General features: G+C 36.2%; 1 protein-coding gene across 1 annotated transcript in view; it reads right to left on the bottom strand.

Moving 5' to 3' along the window:
* The window catches only part of LOC128652486 (uncharacterized), an 868,114-nt gene extending 867,481 nt beyond the window's left edge, over nt 1–633 (bottom strand). The window contains exon 1 of the mRNA XM_053705422.1: nt 536–633. Coding sequence (XP_053561397.1) covers nt 536–633 — 98 coding nt within the window. The remainder of the gene's footprint in view (nt 1–535) is intronic.
* Between the last annotated feature and the right edge of the window lie 22,463 nt (nt 634–23,096).

Raw genomic sequence — 23,096 nt, forward strand, 5'->3', positions numbered from 1 at the left:
TGTCCTGGGACAAGCATTCTAACTGGTTGCTTAAAGTCTTTTTACAATGGGTTGTGAATACTTAGGAAATTTGAGGTAAAATATCTTCCTTTTTTACATAGAAATGTTTAGGTGATATTTTCTAGTCAGATTTGTACAGCTATGGTGCATCAGTTTCAAGTGCTTCAATATTTGGGTATTACGTCCCTTTAAGTAGAAATGGTTTCCCTTTTATTGAAGCATATAAGAAACACATTTCTTGGCAAAATTCATTCCACCATATTCATTATCTTTGGCTAAGAGTGATAATTCCCATAGCTGTATATGTGGACAGTAACAATACTGAAAAAAGAGAATATGGGGGGGGGGGGTCCAGCACATGAGTATCCATAAAACTTTTTAAACTACATTCGGAACTTCTTTTTTAGAAGTCTCAAATTTTTTTAGAAGGGCCTCCATGTAAAAGTAATGGTTTATTGGATAAACCTCAGGGTTTCTAATAAAATATTGCACCAGAACATTTTGTTAATTGTCTTTCTCTGAATGATTTACCTACCTGTAATGATGATCCGTTAGTAAATGTTTAATCTCATCTGCTCTTGGTCTTAAAGAAGATGAGATTCTAACTTCCAGCCAATCAAGCAATTCTTCCATTCCTCAAATATGTGTTTCACGGACCTCTAAAAAAGATATCCAAAAAAAGATGTTTTATGATTATGATAATAGGTAGGCAAAAAACACTATGATCATAAACCCTATAGGAATTTTAAGAATTGTTTTATTATAATTATAACTGTACTGAGAATAAATGAAGCCTACACATTTAAATAGATTAATAGACAGAGTAGATATATATTTTAGTGTTTTTCCCAGTAAAGACTGTATGTCTTGTCTTGTTACAATTTATTGGGTATTCAACTGCTAGTGAAACAGTTATAAGATGTTCACTTCAAAGATGTTAATTTAATCTTTCAAATAAAAGGTCTCATGATATATTTGTGACTTTATATTTGGCAGAAAATACAGATAAATTGATTACTCCCACTAGTGGCTAGTAAGTTAAATAGGTGTCATGTGATTTATATATATATATATATATATATATATATATATATATATATATATATATATATATATATATATATATATATAAACAGTCATGTGACCTGTCATTGGTAAGAGGAGATACTCTTTTTTTTTTAAGTGAGATGTCTCATGTAGGTTTGTTCCATTGTAAGACAGAAGAGGAACAGGTTTGCACAACTCTGTTTAATCAATAAACAACATATCATGTTCACATTGTTTGCATGATATAGTGTGTACAATCAAATAAAGTCCCATACAAAGGCATACAAGAAAGTGCAAGGATTTAGATTCAATAAAACCATATTTTACTGGCATGTAGCAAAGGGACAGTAAAATCATTTTTTTCCCATTCATATTACAGATATAGTATGCAATTTTAAACACCTTACCAGTCTACTTCTGTTATCTAAGTTGCTTCATTCTCTTAGTATCCTTAGTTGAAAAGCATTCCTAGTAGGCTTATGAACAGGAATGCACTCTAACCTCTGATTGGCAGCTGCACATATATACCTTTTGTCACTATGTTCAGCTAACTCTCAGTATTTTGCTTAGTTGCTCCTTCAACAAAGGATACCAAGTGAATTAAACTAATTTTATGATAGAAATAAATTGGAATGTTTTTTTATTAAATTGCATGCTCTATACGAATAATTAAAGAAAAATGTGTGGTTTCATGTCTCTTTAAATATAACTGCATCACACAGATCTGAGGAAGCTTGCATTCTAATTTAGAAAAGGAGAGTGACATCATTTCCAGGTAACTGTCTTATTGGGCTTGAGAAGCAGCTGCTTTAGAATCAGTTCAATTATGCTTCTATGTGTAGATTCTTAGTTCCTATTGTGTGTGAATGCATGATATAAAATCGTCTCCCTTTAGAATCTAAGCTGAAGATCCCACCTGTCCTGTATATAACCATCAGACGGCAACTCACAGGTAGAACCCTTTACATCTTTATACTTTTTGTAAATAATTCCATGTCATTGTGCACCTGTTTGTATACAGCTATGAAATATATTGGCAATCTCCAAATAAATTCTAATAATAAGAACCACCTATAGCGAAAATTTATATACCTAAGCATAGGTGTGCCTTCCTGTAAGCTCAGCCTATTTGAATGGAGAATGGTGGTTGTTTTAATTTGCAAAATCAGCTATTGCAAACACAAACCTGAACCTAAAGGAGCATTCCCCATATATTTAAAACAAAAAGCAACTGGTATAACAAGTTGTTGGAAACACATTAAGGAAGAATAAACTTTACAGTACAATGTTCCTTTAATTTTAATCTGAATTTGTCTAATGATTTCAAGAGACAATTCATATGTTTCTTTATTGTGAGTTTGGATCAGTTCACTATATACACACAAACAAATTCTCAAAACTAAGCTTTGACATCTTTAAAAGTTGTTCTAAGATAAATTCTTTTTATGAAAATATAGTCGTTCTATCCAGTAGTCTCAGGTAATTAGAAAATAACCTTAAGCATGTTAGCCGTTTTTCATCTCCTAAATGAGATTTTGGGGTGAAAACATTTATTACAATTTAACAAATGAAAACAGACAAAATTGTCTTTATACTGAATTATCTAGAATTTCACAACATTGTATGAAGGAAGGCCAAAACTGCTCCCCAAGAAGACACAGGTATACAGCAGAGCACTGGCGGTCATGAGCAGAACCCACCACTGATCCAATCAGCAGCGCTAGGGTGGCACTTCTACTGTGTGTTTAATCCCTTTGAGGTGGGTTAAAAACAAAGTAAAGCAGGATTGATAGTCATAAAATGGCATGGATTAGAGCATAGTTAAACACTAGTTAATATCAGCTCCAGAGAAGCAACATACTACTGTGAATAGGTGGAATAAATCTGGTGAGCCAATGACAAGAGGTATATGTGTGTACCAACAAACAGCAGCTAGCTCTTTGCTGCACCTGAGTGTACCTAGGTATGCTCTCCTTGAAACCAAAAGAACAAATTCAATTTGATAATATAGTAAAATGAAAGGTCTCTTAAAACTGTGTGTTGTATCGGAACCATGAAAGATTATTTATTACTTTCATGTCCCTTTAACCTTAAAGGGACACTGAATCCAAAAATGTTCTTTCATGATTCAGATAGAGCATGCAATTTTAAGCAACTTTCTAATTTACTCCTATTATCAATTTTTCTTTGTTCTCTTGCTATCTTTATTTTAAAAGCAGGAATGTAAATCTTAGCAGCCAGCCCATTTTAGGTTCAGCACCATGGATAGCGCTTGCTTATTGGAGGATTACATTTACCCTCCAATAAGCAAGCATAACCCAGGTTCTCAACCAAAAATGGGCCGACTCCTATGCATCACATTCCTGCTTTTTAAATAAAGATAGCAAGAGCACGAAGAAAAATTGATAACAGGAGTTATTTAGAAAGTTGCTTAAAATTGTATGCTCTATCCGAATCATGAAAGAAAACATTTGGGTTTAGTATCCCTTTAAGTTCACAAAGGAAATATTATAACCACTCAGGAGATGATACCAGTAAAAACTGTGTGTCACATTTTATTTGTCTAAAGAACAAAACACTAATAACATCAAGTCTGGTGTTTTCAATTATAATTTTGCAATTGATAAATAGGTATTTCTCTGATACATTATACATTGTACATAACAATGTGATTGTGATGTAATAGCAGAATTGCAGCTGTGTATGATATTATTTATCACTATGGCTTCAGCTTACTGTAAACCAGGAATACTTTGTAAACATGTCTTGTTTTTGTTTTTTTTGTGATCTTTCAAATATCTAAATGTTTGGTGGGTGACATGAAAACGTTAACATGATGATAAAAAAATGTTTCTAGGCTAAATACTATTTATTTGGACATTTATGATAAACAAATCGGTTTTACCGTATCAGATAGCAGTTATTGTGTAGTATTATGCACAGCATGAGCTTTCCAGCCTGGGGGTATTTAATGGTTGCTTGTTATGGCAACTGAAACAACCTACATTTTTTTCCATGTGCATTTCTAAAAACAATTCTTATACAATAATAAAAGAAAGAATTTTGATGCATATATATATATATATATATATATATGTGTGTGTGTGTGTAAGTACATATATAAGTATATATAAGTATAATAATCTCACATAATAATGCATAAAATACTAATATTTAAGTGAGATGTTCTGGCAAATTACAACTTAATTATATGCACATTTAATAACTGTTGTAATCACCTACATATATAATCTTGGGAAAATGGAAAAGTGCCTCAACAATTTAAAAAACAAATGTTAGTTATTTAGAATTTCAGAATATGTTTTGCATTAAGAGAGCATTCAATTAACCTGTCTTATACAATCAGCAAAGTTATACTGTTTCAATGTATCGATTTATCTTCAGAGAATCAAACAACTGAAAAGTTATAGATCTGAGTTTGCTAGTTACAAATAAATAAGAATCTGAACTTTAAAAAATAAATAAAGGGACAAATACTGTTGAACTCTACACTAATGTTGGGTGCTGAGTTTTAACACAAAAGCAAAGGTGGTCTGAACATCACTGTAAAATCTCAGAAATAGAGAATCACAGTATATTAACGTCATAAAACAAAACATTGCATGAAACAATACTGCTAAAATAATGGAGAAAACTCACCTAACCCAGACAGTGTAAACTGTTTAATCTGACTACTAGTTATTGCTGTATATATTAGCAGTGAGTGTATTTGCTTTAGTAGTGCCTGCTTACCAATTACGTTGGACTCTCCTGATCAGCAGCAGTTAGACTGACATCTACAGTATTAGTGTTGTATAGGTAGGTTGCCTGGCAACTGAGGTGGGCGGTTCACTTGCTGGGTTACTGTTCTCTGTTCTGACGTAACAACTGGCTATTCACTTGCACTGAGCAAAGACAATGAGCCAGTTGCAATTAAAGAGCTATATTACAAGGATAGAGGAAACGTTTAGTACGTTACTGTTGAAAGTTTAACTCTTCTGCAAGATTATCCCTGTTAATGGGGGTTTTTTGTCACTAATTTACGTGATACTTTTTTTTTTTTTGTAACGGGAAAATAGCCAATAATTTTAAGAACAATATATTTAAGAGGCTATTCAGGAATTATTGGTGTTCCATATTGACATTTACATTGTCATTAATTATTTCATTTTAATTTATAAAATACACATAAAAGAACATTTGAAAATGTAATTATTGTATTCATGTTTTTGGCATTATAGAGAAGAGAATAATAGAATGAAATTCAATGAGACACAAAAAAAAACATATTTTTTAAATCGTGTTTTTAATATTTCACCTTTTTAGCATGGAACCTAGTGCTAATGATCTTTTATTTTATATGATGTAAAAATGTAGCTTCAAAAGTCTGAGACACTAATTTTACAACAGAGAAACTACCAGAATGCAGCAGCATAGTCTTCTGTGCTCCCCTATATGAAGTAATTTATTTTGTAATATTTCCACCCCATCCCTTTAATGTATTCCCAATTATTCGTACACCTGCTGGAGTGTATTCAATTGTTCACACATTGCTAGTTTAACTTTATTTTTGTCATTTTAAATAGCTGTTTGTCTGTTGAATTCCCACCTATAATGAATATTTCAATACTTAGGACATGAAACCCAAAAAACAACTTTCCAATATACTGCTTTATCAAGTTTGCTTCATTTTCTTGGTATCTTTTGTTAAAGGAGCAGTAATGCACTAGTGGGAGCTAGCTGAACAGATATGGTAAGCCAATGACAAGAGGCATATCTGTGCAGCCACCAATCAGCAGCTAACTCCCAGTAGTGCTTTGCTGCTCCATAGCCTATGTTGGTATGCTTTTCAACAAATGATACAAAGAGAACAAAACAATATAGATAATAGAAGTTAAGTAAACAGTACATGCATATCTTTGCAAGCACTACTTTGCTAATACCATATATGTAAAAACAATTTTCAGAAAGTGAGAGGGCAAAGCTATGCAAATTTGCATGTTGTTTTCTTTTTTGGGGGGAATTTTTTATCACCTGTATTTAAACAAGCCCAATTCATTCCTTCTGAAAGAGACCTTATTTCCATACCACTGTCTATAAGCCACACCACTTAAAGAGGCATAATATTTATGCGCTAAATCACTTGAAAGTGATGCAGGATATCTGTAAAAGGTTAAGTAGAAAATATCACCTGAACATCTCTATGTAAAAAGGAAGTTATTGTACCTCAAATTTCTTCAGCTTACAATAGTAAGTTTCTTATGAACAGATATCCTTCAGCTACTGTCCAGCTACAGGTTGAAAAAAAACAAAAACAATAGCCGATCAGCATCAGCAGTGCTGAGGCCATGCTTTGCTTTACTGTGATCTCATGACATTTTACTGAAATCTTGTGAGATTTCATAGTAAACTTCCTTAAACTGAATAGGGAAGTCCTGGGGCTAGTATCCTGTTTATCTGCTTAAAGTCTCTTTACAATGGGATGTGGCTACTCAGGACATTTTGAAGTAAAATATATTTCATTTTTACATAGGGATGTTTAGGTGATATTTCCTAATAAGCTTTTTAGAACTATGCTGCATCACTTTCAAGGGCTTCAACATTTGGGTATTATGTCCCTTTAAAAAACTTTAATAAAATAAACATGTTTTGCAGTGCTCTGTACATCTTCACACATTGCAGACAATTAGAGGTTGTATAATTAAAGGGACATCCAAAACCAAAATTGTTAATGTTTTAAAAGATAGATAACATTGTGGAGTTGTGGCTGACACTGCACTAATTGGCTAAAATGCAAGTCAATAAATAATAAATAAATAGCCATGTGATCAGGGGGCTGTCAAAAGAGGCTGAGATACAAGGTAATCACAGAGGTTAAAAGTATATCAGTATAACCATGTTGGCTGTGCAAAACTGGGGAATGGATAATAAAGGGATTATCAATCTTTTTAAACAATACATTTTTTAGAGTAGACTGTCCCTTCAAAGCCATTGAACAATTCATGTGCTGTGCATATGCAATAATACTTGTCTATTAGTGGCAGGATTGGATACTCCATTTTGTGGAGAGTATCATATCTTGCTACGTAATTTGTCCACAATGCACTAATTGGTTTACACTATTTTTCATTGTTGGAATGTAGAGAAAAGGGAAAGTTCAGAGCAAAATTGTATGTTCCCTTTCAAGGAAGATTGACACAAGAGGTTCATGGTCCTTTAAACTGGCAGGCATTTAAATAGAGACAAATGACGCAATGTATTGAGCACAAAGATAACTCTGTCTGTCTATCTGTCTGTCGGTCAATCTGTGTGCCTTATTTAGAGGAGCCAATCTGGGCTTTAGTCAGCAGACTACCAGGCTAGCCACTGTCATCAGTTAGTATAAAGTAAATTGTTTTGCAGTTGCTATCTTATAAATCCAATTAGGGGCAGATATGTGTGTCAGAGTTAGGGCTCCATGTACTAAGCAGTCAGCGAGCTACCCGCAACAAATCTCGCGTCAAAACTCGCAAACTGATATGTACAAAGTCGTCAACTATGTTCAAACTCGCATCTTTAAAATTGCGAGCGTACTTATCCGCCAAACCTCGCTACCTCTCCATTTTTCACTGTAATTAGACACATTTGACCACCAACTCGCCAAAAACGAATGTACTAAAAAATCTATTTGTCCGCTCGCTACAATTTCCGCTCCCACCTCGTTATTTTTGCCTCGCCACCTTTTAGGTGGCGGGCAAGGTACAAAACAATAGGAAAGTCAATCTAGACGCCAGTCTAGACATATATAAAAAGCAGTAATATCAGCATTGTACAGCATAACTGGCGTCTAATTTGTCTCTCATTTCCATGTACATAAATTGCGCCAAATTTGTCGACTGTAATTAAAGAGTAATCTATATTTTAAATTTGTATTGTATAGTTGTCAATCTTTATAATTATTTTTATATTAATATTTATATATTATCAGATCCAGATGAAGCCATATCCAAATTGTAAATAAATATTACAAAAATAACGCTCTGTTATCACTCTTCAAAAAATTTTGAACAATAATAAAGTTGTTTAGATAAGTTGAACTTTTATAGGAGCAAAATTCTATTCCCACGACTACTATGATGTTCGTGACACCTTGCATGTCACGTGTTAATAATTGGCCAGACAATTCAACTGAAAGTTAAGTACATCAGCTTAGTCGCGGCGAGCGAGGCGTCAAATTTATCAATAATCCGCCACTGCTCGCGGCAGGCTAGACTTGTCTATTTATTGGGGGATTATTAGTACATAGTGACAGCGGACACCATTTCGCCCGCGGTGAGTAACGGCGAGTTTATCCGCGTCTAAAATGACGGATGAATTGACGGCTTAGTACATGGAGCCCTTAGCCTTGAATAGTCAGCAGAATGCATTTCAAGCTCTGAGAATTGGAAATTGCTCAATTTTCAGTGCTAAATTAAACAAAAAGGGGGCACAATTAAGGTATATTGCATTGTTATTTCATTACGTGCAGCTAAACATTACATACAAATCTGTCATGACTGATATCATTAGACTGCTACAAGACTATGTGTAATATTTTTTTTTTTCTATGCTTTGTGCTTATTGCATATTTCTCAATAAAATGCATGGTTTTAAACCTTTGCGCCAAATGGACCTAGGTATTATGTCATGCAGTACTGCCCAATGTACTGTGGTGACGTAGTACTTTTCTCCATCACAGAGGCACATGTTGTGGTCCTCTCTTAACAAACATAAAGGGGTACAGTGATAGGGAGGCATAAGAGAGCTTTTTGGGGAGGGATCAGGGAGGTGGGAGGTAAGGAGGGATCCCTACACAACAGAATTTTTAAAAAAAAAAAAATATATATATATATATACACAGTATCCCACAAAAGTTTGTGTGTGTGTGTGTGTGTGTGTGTGTATGGGTGTGTATTTATGTGTGTGGTTTGGTGGGGGGGTTCCAGTATACAGTTTAGGGCTCATATATATATATATATATATATATATATATATATATATATATATACAGAATCCCACAAAAGTGAGCACACCCATCACATTTTTGTAAATATTTTATTATATCTTTTCATGTGACAACACTGAAGAAATGACACTTTGCTACAATGTAAAGTAGTGAATGTACAGCCTGTATAACAGTGTACATTTGTTGTCCCCTCAAAATAAGTGAAAATGTCCAAATTGGGCCCAAAGTGTCAATATTTTGTGTGGCCACCATTATTTTCCAGCACTGCCTTAAAGGGACACTGTACCCAAAAATGTAATTTCGTGATTCAGATTGAGCATGAAATTTTATGCAAATTTCGAATTTACTCCTATTATCAAATTTTCTTCATTCTCTTGGTATCTTTATTTGAAATGCAAGAATGTAAATTTAGATGCCGGCCTATTTTTGGTGAACAACCTGGGTTGTCCTTGCTGATTGGTGGATAAATTCATCCACCAATAAAAAAGTGCTGTCCAGAGTACTGAAACCAAAAAAAAGCTCAGATGCCTTCTTTTTCAAAAAATTATAGCAAGAGAACGAAGAAAAATTGATAATAGGAGTAAATTAGAAAGTTGCTTAAAAATTCATGCTCTATCCGAATCACAAATGAACAAATTTGGGTTCAGTGTCCCTTTAACCCTCTTGGGCATGGAGATCACCAGAGCTTCACAGGTTGCCACTGGAGTCCTCTTCCACTCCTCCATGACAACATCACGGAGCTGGTGGATGTTAGAGACCTTGCCCTCCACCACCTTCCATTTGAGGATGCCCCACATATGATCAATAGGGGTTAGGTCTGTAGACATGCTTGGTCAGTCCATCACCTTTAACCTCGGCTTCTTTAGCAAGGCAGTGGTCATCTTGGAGGTGTGTTTGGGGTCGTTATCATGTCGGAATACTGCCCTGCGGCCCAGTATCCAAAGGGAGGAGATCATGCTCTGCTTCAGTATGTCACAGTACATGTTAGCATTCATGGTTCCTTTAATGAACTATAGCTCTCCATTGCTGGCAGCACTCATGCAGGCCCAGACAATGACTCTCCCACCACCATGCTTGGCTGTAGGCAAGACACACTTGTCTTTGTTCTTCTCACCTGGTTGCCACCACACACGCTTGACACCATCTGAACCAAATAAGTTTATCTTGGTCTTATTGGACCACAGGACATGGTTCCAGTAATCCATGTCCTTAGTCTGCTTGTCTTCAGCAAACTGTTTGTGGGCTTTCTTGTGCATCATCTTTAGAAGAGGCTTCCTTCTGGGACGACAGCCATGCAGACCAATTTGATGCAGTGTGTGGCGTATGGTCTGAGTACTGACAGGCTGACCCCCCACCCCTTCAACCTCTGCAGCAATGCTGAGAGCACTCATATGTCTATTTCCCAAAGACAACCTCTGGATATGACGCTGAGCATGTGCACTCAACTTCTTTGGTCGACCATGGCGAGGCCTGTTCTGAGTGGAACCTGTCCTGTGAAACCACTGTATGGTCTTGCCCACCATGCTGCAACTCAGTTTCAGGGTCTTGGCAATCTTCTTATAGCCTAGGCCATCTTTATGTAGAGCAACAATTATTTTTTTCAAATACTCAGAGAGTTCTTTGCCATGAGGTCTCATGTTGAACTTCTAGCGACCAGTATGAGAGAGTGTGAGAGTGATAGCACCAAATTTAACACACCTGCTCCCCCTTCACACCTGAGACCTTGTAACACTAACGAGTCACATGACCCCGGGGAGGCAAAATGGCTAATTGGGCCCAATTTGGACATTTCCACTTAGGGGTGTACTCACTTTTGTTGCCAATGGTTTAGACATTAATGGCTGTGTGTTGAGTTATTTTGAGGGGACAGCACATTTACATTGTTATACAGACTGTACACTCACTACTTTACATTGTGTCATTTCTTCAGTGTTGTCACATGAAAAGATATAGTAAAATATTTACAAAAATGTGAGGGGTGTACTCACTTTTGTGGGATTCTGTATATATATATATATATAAGAGCCCTAAACTGTATACTGGAACACCCCCCCCCCCACCACACACATAAATACACACCCATACACACACACACACAAACTGCATACTGGCAAACCCCCATCACCACATACAAACACCGACATACACACACGCAAATTCATGTGCGCATACACACATATACACACGCAAAAACTTACTCTCTACAAAATAAAGCAGCGCAACTAAGTGCTGAACCACAGGTAAATAGCCAACCTTCAAAATAATACAATATCGTGATAATAAGTGATCAATATAAAATTCAATATAAAATTCCCTACAAAAATTGCTTTAAAAAATAATAATAGGGGGCGTGTCTAGGCAGCGGCCATGTTAGGTCGCAATATCTGCAGCTCTGGTTATGATCTCTCCAACCCGCCGGTTTCAGAGCCCATCCTGCAAGTTGTTTGAAAACTGTTCCCATATTTGCTTGACTCAGGTGTTCCTGAGTAGATTGATATATAACTTGCAGGGTTTATGATTACCGGATCCAGATCTGGACCGTTGAGAACTCCGGCGGCGGCCTCACCATGAGGACTCAACACCACCACCACCCCCCCCCAGTATATGGGGTATAGCAGTCGCATTCGGACTGCCCGTTCTTCACCCTAGGAGAGGAATCTCGCTACCTGCACCATCTAGTGCAATTTATTGTGGAAGCCACCAAGCTTGTCATATTATATTTACATAGGGGAGCTGATTGAAATCTCCTCTGGAAAATGGAAGCTCTGGCCAGATAAGAAGCCGAGGTGACGCAACTCATAAATGATCATTACAAAAGCCTAGAACTTGAGCTATGTAAGCTAGTCCGACAATCAAAGCCTCAATACACTGGCCTAGCAGCTAGAATGACTGAGTCGACAATGGAGCTGACTTATCTAATTGCCGGAGGGCTCAACAGCCAATTTCAGCCTGTAATTCTGCATGATAGTGACCAACCCTTTATAATACCCCCAGAGGCCCCGCAGAATGTTAAAGTTTCCTTGCAACTCCCCTGTATGGCGGATCACCTACCCGATAACCCGGCTACAGATAAGAATTTACCGCTTATGGTTCTGGGATCAAGGGGCGCCTCGGCGCCTCGATGGATTAGACAATGCAGGCGGAGGATGAGACAGTTGGCCTCGAGGGCTCCGGTGTTTCACACAGTCACTGGCCGACAGAGGGGGTCACAAAGAAGGTGACCGGCTCAGTCAGGGGAAGCAGCAGTAAGTCGGGCTTCTCTTACTCCCTGTGAACCGCGCAGAGCCCGACTTCCCTATACAGCAGAGGGTCACAGGCAAGAGTTTGTGAGTCAACCTGCTCTGAGGAAAAGAGCGTTAAGTACACGGGTGCTTACCACAAGGGGACATTCTCAGCTATGCAGGCAAGTTTATTCAGACCTTTATTGTGGCCCTGTATATCACCCGAGTGTTTCCTGTCTACATAAGCCTCCCAAGTATCAAGCCTCATGGAACATAGCCCCTGCAAAGACATGCGAGTTGCTTCAGAGACGCTCCGGTATTGGTTAATCCCATGGAGCACTTTCAAGCCTAAACTGCTGTACTGGCTAGTCTGGCGTGCTATTTACCACTATACTCTCTGGACAATCTACTATTTTTGCAATTGTGGAGCTTCGTTAGATTTGATGCAGGTCGGATGAGAAATGTGTTATCCCTAGAACTCCTTGACGTTTAGATTAATATGTTAACTCAATTTGGAACGCTACTCACTCACTTTTGTCTTGACTTTGTTCTAGGAGTTTGCAGTGTTCATGCAATCTGTGTCTGTCCGTTCATTTTATAGCATCTGCACATTTTAATCCATAGTCATTGATTGCTGTATAAATAGTCCATCCCAATATACCTGGGCTGATCTTTGACTGAGCAGGATAGCCTCGCTTTTACTAGTTATGCTGCCATACAGATTATAGACACTTCCAATTTTATCCTTAGGTTATGATGGGTTTTATTTATGCTTGTTCTCTCCAATTGGGAAGTTATTTATATATGTGTTCATAAATAAGTGTGTATATGTGTTTATACTATTGAATAATATGTGGTTTCAATTTCACTTTTATTGTGTTTTTGCTGCCTGAGAACATTAGATCATAGTCATAACCCTTTACATAGTGCCCCTACAACCACTTCTTCATAGCCTGTAACCTATATATTGCGTACATATGTCTAGAGTTAAGGGTATACTCTGATATCTCTACATAGTTAACAATATAACCTAACCGGTCCACAGATTATTCCTCTGCCCTAACCAGGGTCGGCTCTAAGGGGGGGCATTGGGGGGCAATGCCCCCCCAAATGGAATGCTGTGCCCCCCAGGGCAAAAGAAGTGATTTTAAATTTTTTTTTTTTTACATTTTAAAAGTGACCGAACGTCCAGGGTCCCAAATGTCGCATCAACCATTTACAGCCACTGGACTCTGGAGATCCACCACTCGAGGGCCCAGCTAATCTCTTTACTCTCCTCTATTTACAACCAGATAACAAATAAAGTTGCATTTCCCTGCTGGTGCTCTCACAGTTAACCTAGGGCTTGCAATGCCCCTCCTCCTGCTAGCCCGCTTACTACAGAGCTGAAGTGAGATAATGACATCATCAGACCTCTGCAGGAAGTGCTGGGAGAAGCTAACAGTCAGTGAGAGGGAAGGCAGAAGTAATTTTGTGAAAACACAGCCATATAACCAATGTGTGTGTGAGAGTAGTATCCCTTCCCTATTGTGCTTTATATCATGGCAGCCACAGATAAAGAAGAAAATTGGGAATTCCTTGGTTTCCCCACTGCAGGTCACACAAAACAAGTGTGCATTGTGCCTGCTTTATCTGCAGTGATCAGTGTAAAATGTGTGTCAGATTATAGGTGCTCAAATACACACACTTCAAATGTAGCTGTGGGACAATGAGTGAAATAGCCTTATGTTTATTATTTATATGTTTCAAAACATCTCCTATTTGTCCCCAAGGTTGTTTTATTTTATATATATATATATACACACACACACATACATACATACACACAATACGCACACTGTGTGTATATATATATATATATATATATATATATATATATATATATGCAGCCAAAAAGAAAATGCACTCTCAGGACTTTCATAAGCAGGTTACTTTTATTTCTGTAACGTTTTTCGGAGGTCTTGCCTCCTTCATCAGCATGAATAAAGTGCAAACAAACAAACACTTAAATAGTAACATACTCACTTCAAATCATTTCAAACCACTATCTTTACTGGCGCCAAAATTACCGGTGTTGGACCGCATAGTGCGTTCCAAATGTGCTAAGTGGCGGAAGTAGTGCGCCAAACTGCTTCCGGTTGTCAAAATTATGTGGCCGTACCAAATCGGCTTAAAAAGTGTGTTAATGCCCTTATTGAACAATCATTATGGCATAATATCTTACGAACATAACAAATTCCTAACGTGCAAACGATTGTGCTATTATACTAAACTAGTGATAGTGAGTGTAGCAGCCGCTTGTTACCATGACAACCTCAATAACGCTAGAGTGTGACCCTGTTGAAAAATACAGATACAAACTGGCAGTAATTGACTTTCAAGGTGTATTACAGAGTGTGTCAAAACAAGCATGCTGCTCGACTACAATATGTGTATATTAAAAAATGTATATATTGACAAAATGTATATATTGAAAAAAAGGGAAGGTAAAAAATCTACTTTAGAGTAGTATTGAGAGTAAATATGGTGAATACATAACCTCATTACTCAGTAAGAAATATTTGAGTTGTATAAATTCACCAAAAATTTCTCTATTTTTTCATTTTAGTATTTTTTTATTACTTTCCGATTTGTGTAAATAAGGTGTGTTGATGGAAGGTATGATCAGTATGCATGTCAGTAGCTCATGACAATGGAGGGATTCCAGATAAATGATATTATTTTAGTCGTTTACACACTGAAGGTATTACATCGGTGGCATACATCTCCATATGAGATTCCTCAATAAATATTGGGTAGACGGGCTTCATATCCTTAATATAAGCTAACATAGGAGCATGTGTATAGTATAATATGCCAGCTGGTGCGACTCTAAAGTAGATTTTTTACCTTCCCCTTTTTTTCAATATATACATTTTGTCAATATATACATTTTTTAATATACACATATTGTAGTCGAGCAGCATGCTTGTTTTGACACACTCTGTAATACACCTTGAAAGTCAATTACTGCCAGTTTGTATCTGTATTTTTCAACAGGGTCACACTCTAGCGTTATTGAGGTTGTCATGGTAACAAGCGGCTGCTACACTCACTATCACTAGTTTAGTATAATAGCACAATCGTTTGCACGTTAGGAATTTGTTATGTTCGTAAGATATTATGCCATAATGATTGTTCAATAAGGGCATTAACACACTTTTTAAGCCGATTTGGTACGGCCACATAATTTTGACAACCGGAAGCAGTTTGGCGCACTACTTCCGCCACTTAGCACATTTGGAACGCCAGTAAAGATAGTGGTTTGAAATGATTTGAAGTGAGTATGTCACTATTTAAGTGTTTGTTTGTTTGCACTTTATTCATGCTGATGAAGGAGGCAAGACCTCCGAAAACGTTACAGAAATAAAAGTAACCTGTTTATGAAAGTCCTGAGAGTACATTTTCTTTTTGGCTGCATATCTTCTACAAATTTGCACCCAGGCAGTTTTCCTTTGTGGGCGAGTTCTGGTGTTTTGGATACATATATATATATATATATATATATATATATATATATATATATATATATATATATATATATATACAGGGAGTGCAGAATTATTAGGCAAGTTGTATTTTTGAGGATTAATTTTATTATTGAACAACAGCCATGTTCTCAATGAACCCAAAAAACTCATTAATATCAAAGCTGAATATTTTTGGAAGTAGTTTTTAGTTTGTTTTTAGTTTTAGCTATTTTAGGGGGATATCTGTGTGTGCAGGTGACTATTACTGTGCATAATTATTAGGCAACTTAACAAAAAAACAAATATATACCCATTTCAATTATTTATTTTTACCAGTGAAACCAATATAACATCTCAACATTCACAAATATACATTTCTGACATTCAAAAACAAAACAAAAACAAATCAGTGACCAATATAGCCACCTTTCTTTGCAAGGACACTCAAAAGCCTGCCATCCATGGATTCTGTCAATGTTTTGATCTGTTCACCATCAACATTGCGTGCAGCAGCAACCACAGCCTCCCAGACACTGTTCAGAGAGGTGTACTGTTTTCCCTCCTTGTAAATCTCACATTTAATGATGGACCACAGGTTCTCAATGGGGTTCAGATCAGGTGAACAAGGAGGCCATGTCATTAGATTTTCTTCTTTTATACCCTTTCTTGCCAGCCACGCTGTGGAGTACTTGGACGCGTGTGATGGAGCATTGTCCTGCATGAAAATCATGTTTTTCTTGAAGGATGCAGACTTCTTCCTATACCACTGCTTGAAGAAGGTGTCTTCCAGAAACTGGCAGTAGGACTGGGAGTTGAGCTTGACTCCATCCTCAACCCGAAAAGGCCCCACAAGCTCATCTTTGATGATACCAGCCCAAACCAGTACTCCACCTCCACCTTGCTGGCGTCTGAGTCGGACTGGAGCTCTCTGCCCTTTACCAATCCAGCCACGGGCCCATCCATCTGGCCCATCAAGACTCACTCTCATTTCATCAGTCCATAAAACCTTAGAAAAATCAGTCTTGAGATATTTCTTGGCCCAGTCTTGACGTTTCAGCTTGTGTGTCTTGTTCAGCGGTGGTCGTCTTTTAGCCTTTCTTACCTTGGCCATGTCTCTGAGTATTGCACACCTTGTGCTTTTGGGCACTCCAGTGATGTTGCAGCTCTGAAATATGGCCAAACTGGTGGCAAGTGGCATCTTGGCAGCTGCACGCTTGACTTTTCTCAGTTCATGGGCAGTTATTTTGCGCCTTGGTTTTTCCACACGCTTCTTGCGACCCTGTTGACTATTTTGAATGAAACGCTTGATTGTTCGATGATCACGCTTCAGAAGCTTTGCAATTTTAAGAGTGCTGCATCCCTCTGCAAGATATCTCACTATTTTTTACTTTTCTGAGCCTGTCAAGTCCTTCTTTTGACCCATTTTGCCAAAGGAAAGGAAGTTGCCTAATAATTATGCACACCTGATATAGGGTGTTGATGTCATTAGACCACACCCCTTCTCATTACAGAGATGCACATCACCTAATATGCTTAATTGGTAGTAGGCTTTCGAGCCTATACAGCTTGGAGTAAGACAACATGCATAAAGAGGATGATGTGGTCAAAATACTAATTTGCCTAATAATTCTGCACTCCCTGTATATACAGGTATACCCCGCTCATACAGCGGGTTAGGGACCGGAGCCCCGCTGTAAAGTGAAAACCACCTTAAAGTGAAACAAGGCAGTTTTAGCTTTCTTTTCACTTGCCAGTGTGTTTAAAAACTTAAAAACATGTTTTAACTAACTTATATTAGGTGTACAATAGCACTAAGTTTAGTTTAACACTTGCACAGCACAGTATTCAATAAATACTGTACCTGTAAAATAGTGACAATCACTGTAGTACAATTTGCCAGAGTATAGCACTGAGACACAGATTGCACTGTAATGCTGTAAACAGAGTGAACTAAGCATAATAACATGGTGCCAGTCACTTTTCTTACAATCTTACGAAGATTACAGCACTGTTTTAAAATCCTTGGAGGTTGAACTTCAGCTCCACAAAGCACTGTATTAGCGAAGCGCTGTAAAGTGAAGCGCTGTAAAGTGAGGTATACCTGTATATATATATATATATATTTTGTGTGTATATATATATATATATATATATATATATATGTGTGTGTATATACATATATACCGTGTATATGTGTGTGTGTGTGTGTGTATATATATATATATATATATACACACAGTGTGTGTGTGTGTATATATATATATATATATATATACTGTGTGTGTGTATGTGTATATATATATATATATATATATATATAATTTGTGTTTATATACATACTGTATATACTGTGTGTGTGCTGGTAAATATCATTAATGATGTCTGTACAAGTAATGTACTGCTTGGCACTCAAATTTATTGTCACGTAAAAGCTTATTTGATCATTAGTAGGGTCATTGGTAGAGCTACACATGCAAACAGTGTCCACTGGCTGTGTCATATGTGGGAGACATTCCTGAGAAATGTAACCCCTGCACTGCCATAAATCTGGTAAATGTAACTGCTGCGGCACTGCCAGACATCTTATAAATGTTACCCCTATACTCCTTGAGATATGAAACATGTAACCACTGCATTTCCAGAGATATAAACAAATCTAACTCCTGCACAGCCAGAGATCTGAGAAATGTAACCCCTGGACTGCCACAGTAGGTCTGCTCTTATTTTGACTCTCATACATGCTTTTTAAATGCGTGCCCCCTCGTGAAAAAAAAATGCCCCCCCATTTCATTCGTTCTGGAGCCGACCCTGGCCCTAACCAACTGTTAAGTTTGTCAAAATTGACTTATATATAGTTAGATGCAATAGATTTACCGCAACAATATTTTATTCCTATAGCATTGGACTGTTTGCATAGATACCTTATTTTTGTATTACCGAAAAGGAGGTTAACTGCTAACAATCACTGTCCTTGCTTTGTTTGGAGTCTTTACAGCCTATTATTGTAATGCTGCCTAGCTTATCACGCTTCCCTATTCTCAGATCCCATACCATGTACTTTACAGAGTTATATATTCTACATTTAATATACTAAAAGTTAGCGAGCACCATTTCTCTCCCTATTATATATTACTTTGGTTTTACTCAAATTAAGTTATATATAAATCCCCTTCCCAGAAAACTATAAAATCCTGAGGTGCACTAGTTGAGACCCAAGAGAGGTCTCTTTGTTTCAGATTACCTTCTATTATGTATATTCTTTTTTTGTTGTACTAGAGGTCCAAAAGTAACCTATTGAGTTATGTTGGAAGGTTTTGCAAGGTACAGGCAATGTAGTAATACTGTTAAAGGGTCATTAAACCCAATTTTTTTCTTTCATGATTCAGATAGAGAATACCATTTTAAACAACTTTATAAATTACTTTTGTTATCTAATTTGCTTCATTCTCTTGATATTCCTTCCTGAAAATCATATCTAGATAGGCTCAGTAGCTTCTGATTGGTGGTGCACATATTTTCCTCATGTGATTGGCTCACCCATGTGTATTACTATTTTTTTAACAAAGGATATCTAAAGAATGAAGCAAATTAGATAATAGAAGTAAATTAGAATGTTGTTTAAAATTGTATTCTCTGTCTGAATCATGAAAGAAGAAGTTTGGGTTTAATGTCCCTTTAACTAAATCTGTTAAATATATATTTTTTGTGCATTAAGATGCAGTGTGAACTTATTGTTCTTGTAAAGCTATGTACTGTAACTCTATACACTAAAGAATACATGTTGTATGCCTGTTTTTATCACCTCAATAAAAATATTAAAAGAAAATAAATAAAAAAAAATAATAATATATGGTTAAAACGTAAGTCCCAATATTATCATCTGAAATATAATAGACTTATAACGTTATACACACATCACCGTCAAAATGTTGGTAAATGGATTTAGTCCAAGATAAATTACTCTTAAAATCAAACAGGATGAATCATGCAGGGCTCAGATGACAGTTCCGCTCACTTGTGTAGTGGAATCCTGCTTGTGAATGTCTTTTCTGAATCGTTCCGGTGCTGCTAATCACAAGGTCCTGATTGTAGTCGGATTTTTTTTTCGAGAAAACTGCAAAAGAAAAAGAAACAAGCGCAGCCACGATTCACTGTATCTATCTTTATTCAGTCAGATCCCTGACCATAAATATGCACACTTTCAAGATATGCAAGAAAAACATGCCCATAATATAAAAGCCTTTACACTGGAATTCAGATCGTAGGAGTTGAAGTCAAAGTGCAGGACTGGATTCCTATTGTAGATATTTTCCAAAGTCCAAAGTTTGCGGCTAATCGGCGATAGGTGAGTAGTTTCACCAACAAAAGTTTACAATCATTGGGAGTATCACTCTCCACCTGAACGCGTTTCGTTCACACTAGGGTGAACTTTTTCAACAGGAAATGGATAGTTCTCAGCTGTTTCATCTGGCTTTAAATTTACCGGGCTCTGTTGTTATTGGTTCATGTCAAATGACTCATACTGCCCATTTCAAAGCTCGCTACAATAATGACAATGTTAAACTAAATACAAGATATAACATTTGTGTTATATATAACTACAAAATAAATTGATGTCAAACCTATTTCATTTTAAAACCTATTCTAAGGCTGCTACATTCGATTGCTAGAGATATCATAAAAACTGTTATGCAATAATGGTGATATACAGGTAACAACTAATGAAAATACACAATAACTTCTAAAAACAATGAATATTATACCATAAAAAACAATAAATATTATACACTGTAATATTACAAGACTATAATTATTTAAAAAACATTTTAAAATTCATTTTAAAATTCTTCAAATTCTAGCAGAGGAAGAGATTTATAAATACACTAATCTTACTTAATATCATATAAAGATAATGTATTATGCTAACTGAAACGTAATTGGCCAAAATATTCTAGTATCTGGTATCTTCCATATTAGGCCATAAATGCTTGTAGGTCTATATCTATATTTAGACCTTTAGGGGTTAGACTTTCCAATAAATGTATTCATTTGGTTTCAGCTTTCCTAAGGAGTAGGAGGCGATTACCACTACTATTATTTATATGTTCTAAGACTTTAAACTTAATCCCTACACTGTTACACTGATGTTTAAGTTTACAATGATGGGATACACTGTGTCCCTCTAATCCATTTTGGATATTGTTCAGATGTTCATATACCCTTCTTTTTATTTTTATTTTTGTACGCCCAATATAAATCATCCCACAAATGAATGTTAACTGATACACTACGTATGTGGAATTACATGTGGTCCTATGGTTAATAGTATATTTGTTGGTTCTGTTCCAATTCATAGTTGAATCTGAGCATGTATCAATAATGGGACATAAACAACAATCTTTTTTACCACATTTATAAGTCCCTGGTTTTAATGATAGCCAATTGGATAAAGTACCCTCACTATTTTGTACTAGAGGTTTCAATTTTGATGGGGCTATTAGACTTTTAAGATCCCTATTCTTCTTATACACTATATCTGGTCGCTCATCAAGTTGTCCTATCAACAGGGGATCAGCTAATAAAATTTTCCAATGTTTGTTTAAAATCGATTTTACACCATATGTCCCTTCACTATATGTTGTAATGAATTTGGTTTTATTTTTCTTTTTTTCTAATATAGTTGATTTGTCCTTCTTATCTTCTAACAATGTCTGCCTATCACATTCCAGCCCTCTTTGTCTTAAATCTTCAATTAGATCTTTCCCATAACCTTTTTGTATGAACTTCTTACTTAATACATCAGCTTCCTGTATATAGTCATTTTGATTAGTACAGTTTCAACATATGCATCTAAATTGGCCACCTGGGATGTTATTTTTCCATATAGGTATATAAATTTGACTTCAACTCCTACGATCTGAATTCCAGTGTAACAGATTTTATATTACGGGCATGTTTTTCTTGCCTATCTTGTAAGTGTGCATTTTTATGGTCAGGGATCTGACTGAATAAAGATAGATACAGTGAATAGCGGATGCGCTTGTTTCTTTTTCTTTTGCATATACACACGCACATATACAGTCGCACACATAAACTGCATACTGGCAGACCCCACCACCACCGCTATCACATACACTCACATACACGCGCACAAACACACATATACATACACACACGCACATCAGCGCTATGGAATTTGGCGGTGCTTTATAAATAAATGATAATAAAAATAATACACATACATACACACACACACACATAACCTGCATACTGACAGACCCCCATTACCACCACCGCATACACACACACAAATACACACATACATATACACACACACACTGGTCCCCACGATCTTAGGTACTGGCAGAGTCTACCAGTATATATCAAACAAGATTCCTCCAGCTTCTTCAGTTAAAGTGATCTTTATTGTGCAAACATGGGTCCAAAGTTTACAGCAACATTTTGGGCTAGTTCATGCCCTTCATTATTCTTACCGTTATAATTATTACCTCACTTGTGTTTAAATAGTCTCAACACTTCTGTAGCTACACATCTTTGTGCTTCATCACCTCCTAGTGGTCAAATTCAATTATAGCATCAATATATACTAAAAAGCATTATACAAAGGTTAGAGCCACAAAATGAAACATCTATATACAATATATATACAATATCATATCTATAAAAAGAGTGAAAATCAGGTTAATATATATATATATATATATATATATATATATATATATATATTATATATATATATATAAATCCAAGGTGGGTGGGCGCCAATAGCGCAAAAAAGTACTCCTCAATGTTAGTATAAAAACTTGATATTTATTAGTAAAAGGGTAAAAACATGACAGCAATAGCAGCTGTAAGAAGCACTAAAAACACAATGCCAGCGTTCAGACCTCACGCAGACATGTTTCGTGCATGATTAGCACTTGATCACTTGATATATATTAGAATGTGTTTATTTATATAAAAAAAATTACCAGAAAACAGACCAGTCAAATTTGCGATATACACAGTATATATATATATTTATATATATATATATATATATATATATATATATATATATATATATATATATATATATATTATTCATAGGTAAATAAAAAAAATAGAGGCTCTATTTCTGGTAAATGGAGTGATAGCAAAAATTTAGGTACATTGGGCGAAGAAATTAATGAAACTCCTAGTGTTCTGGACTAGAAGTAGTAGGAAACTTTCCTTTGGCCTTCATGATTCAAGTTCCATATCCTGAGTTTCTAGTTTGACTGCCAGACCTCAATATGAGAGCACCACTTGTTTCATCTCTGTGTGACAACACAC

The sequence above is a fragment of the Bombina bombina genome, chromosome 3, assembly GCF_027579735.1.
Source record: "Bombina bombina isolate aBomBom1 chromosome 3, aBomBom1.pri, whole genome shotgun sequence".
In the NCBI taxonomy this organism is placed as follows: Eukaryota; Metazoa; Chordata; class Amphibia; order Anura; family Bombinatoridae; genus Bombina; species Bombina bombina.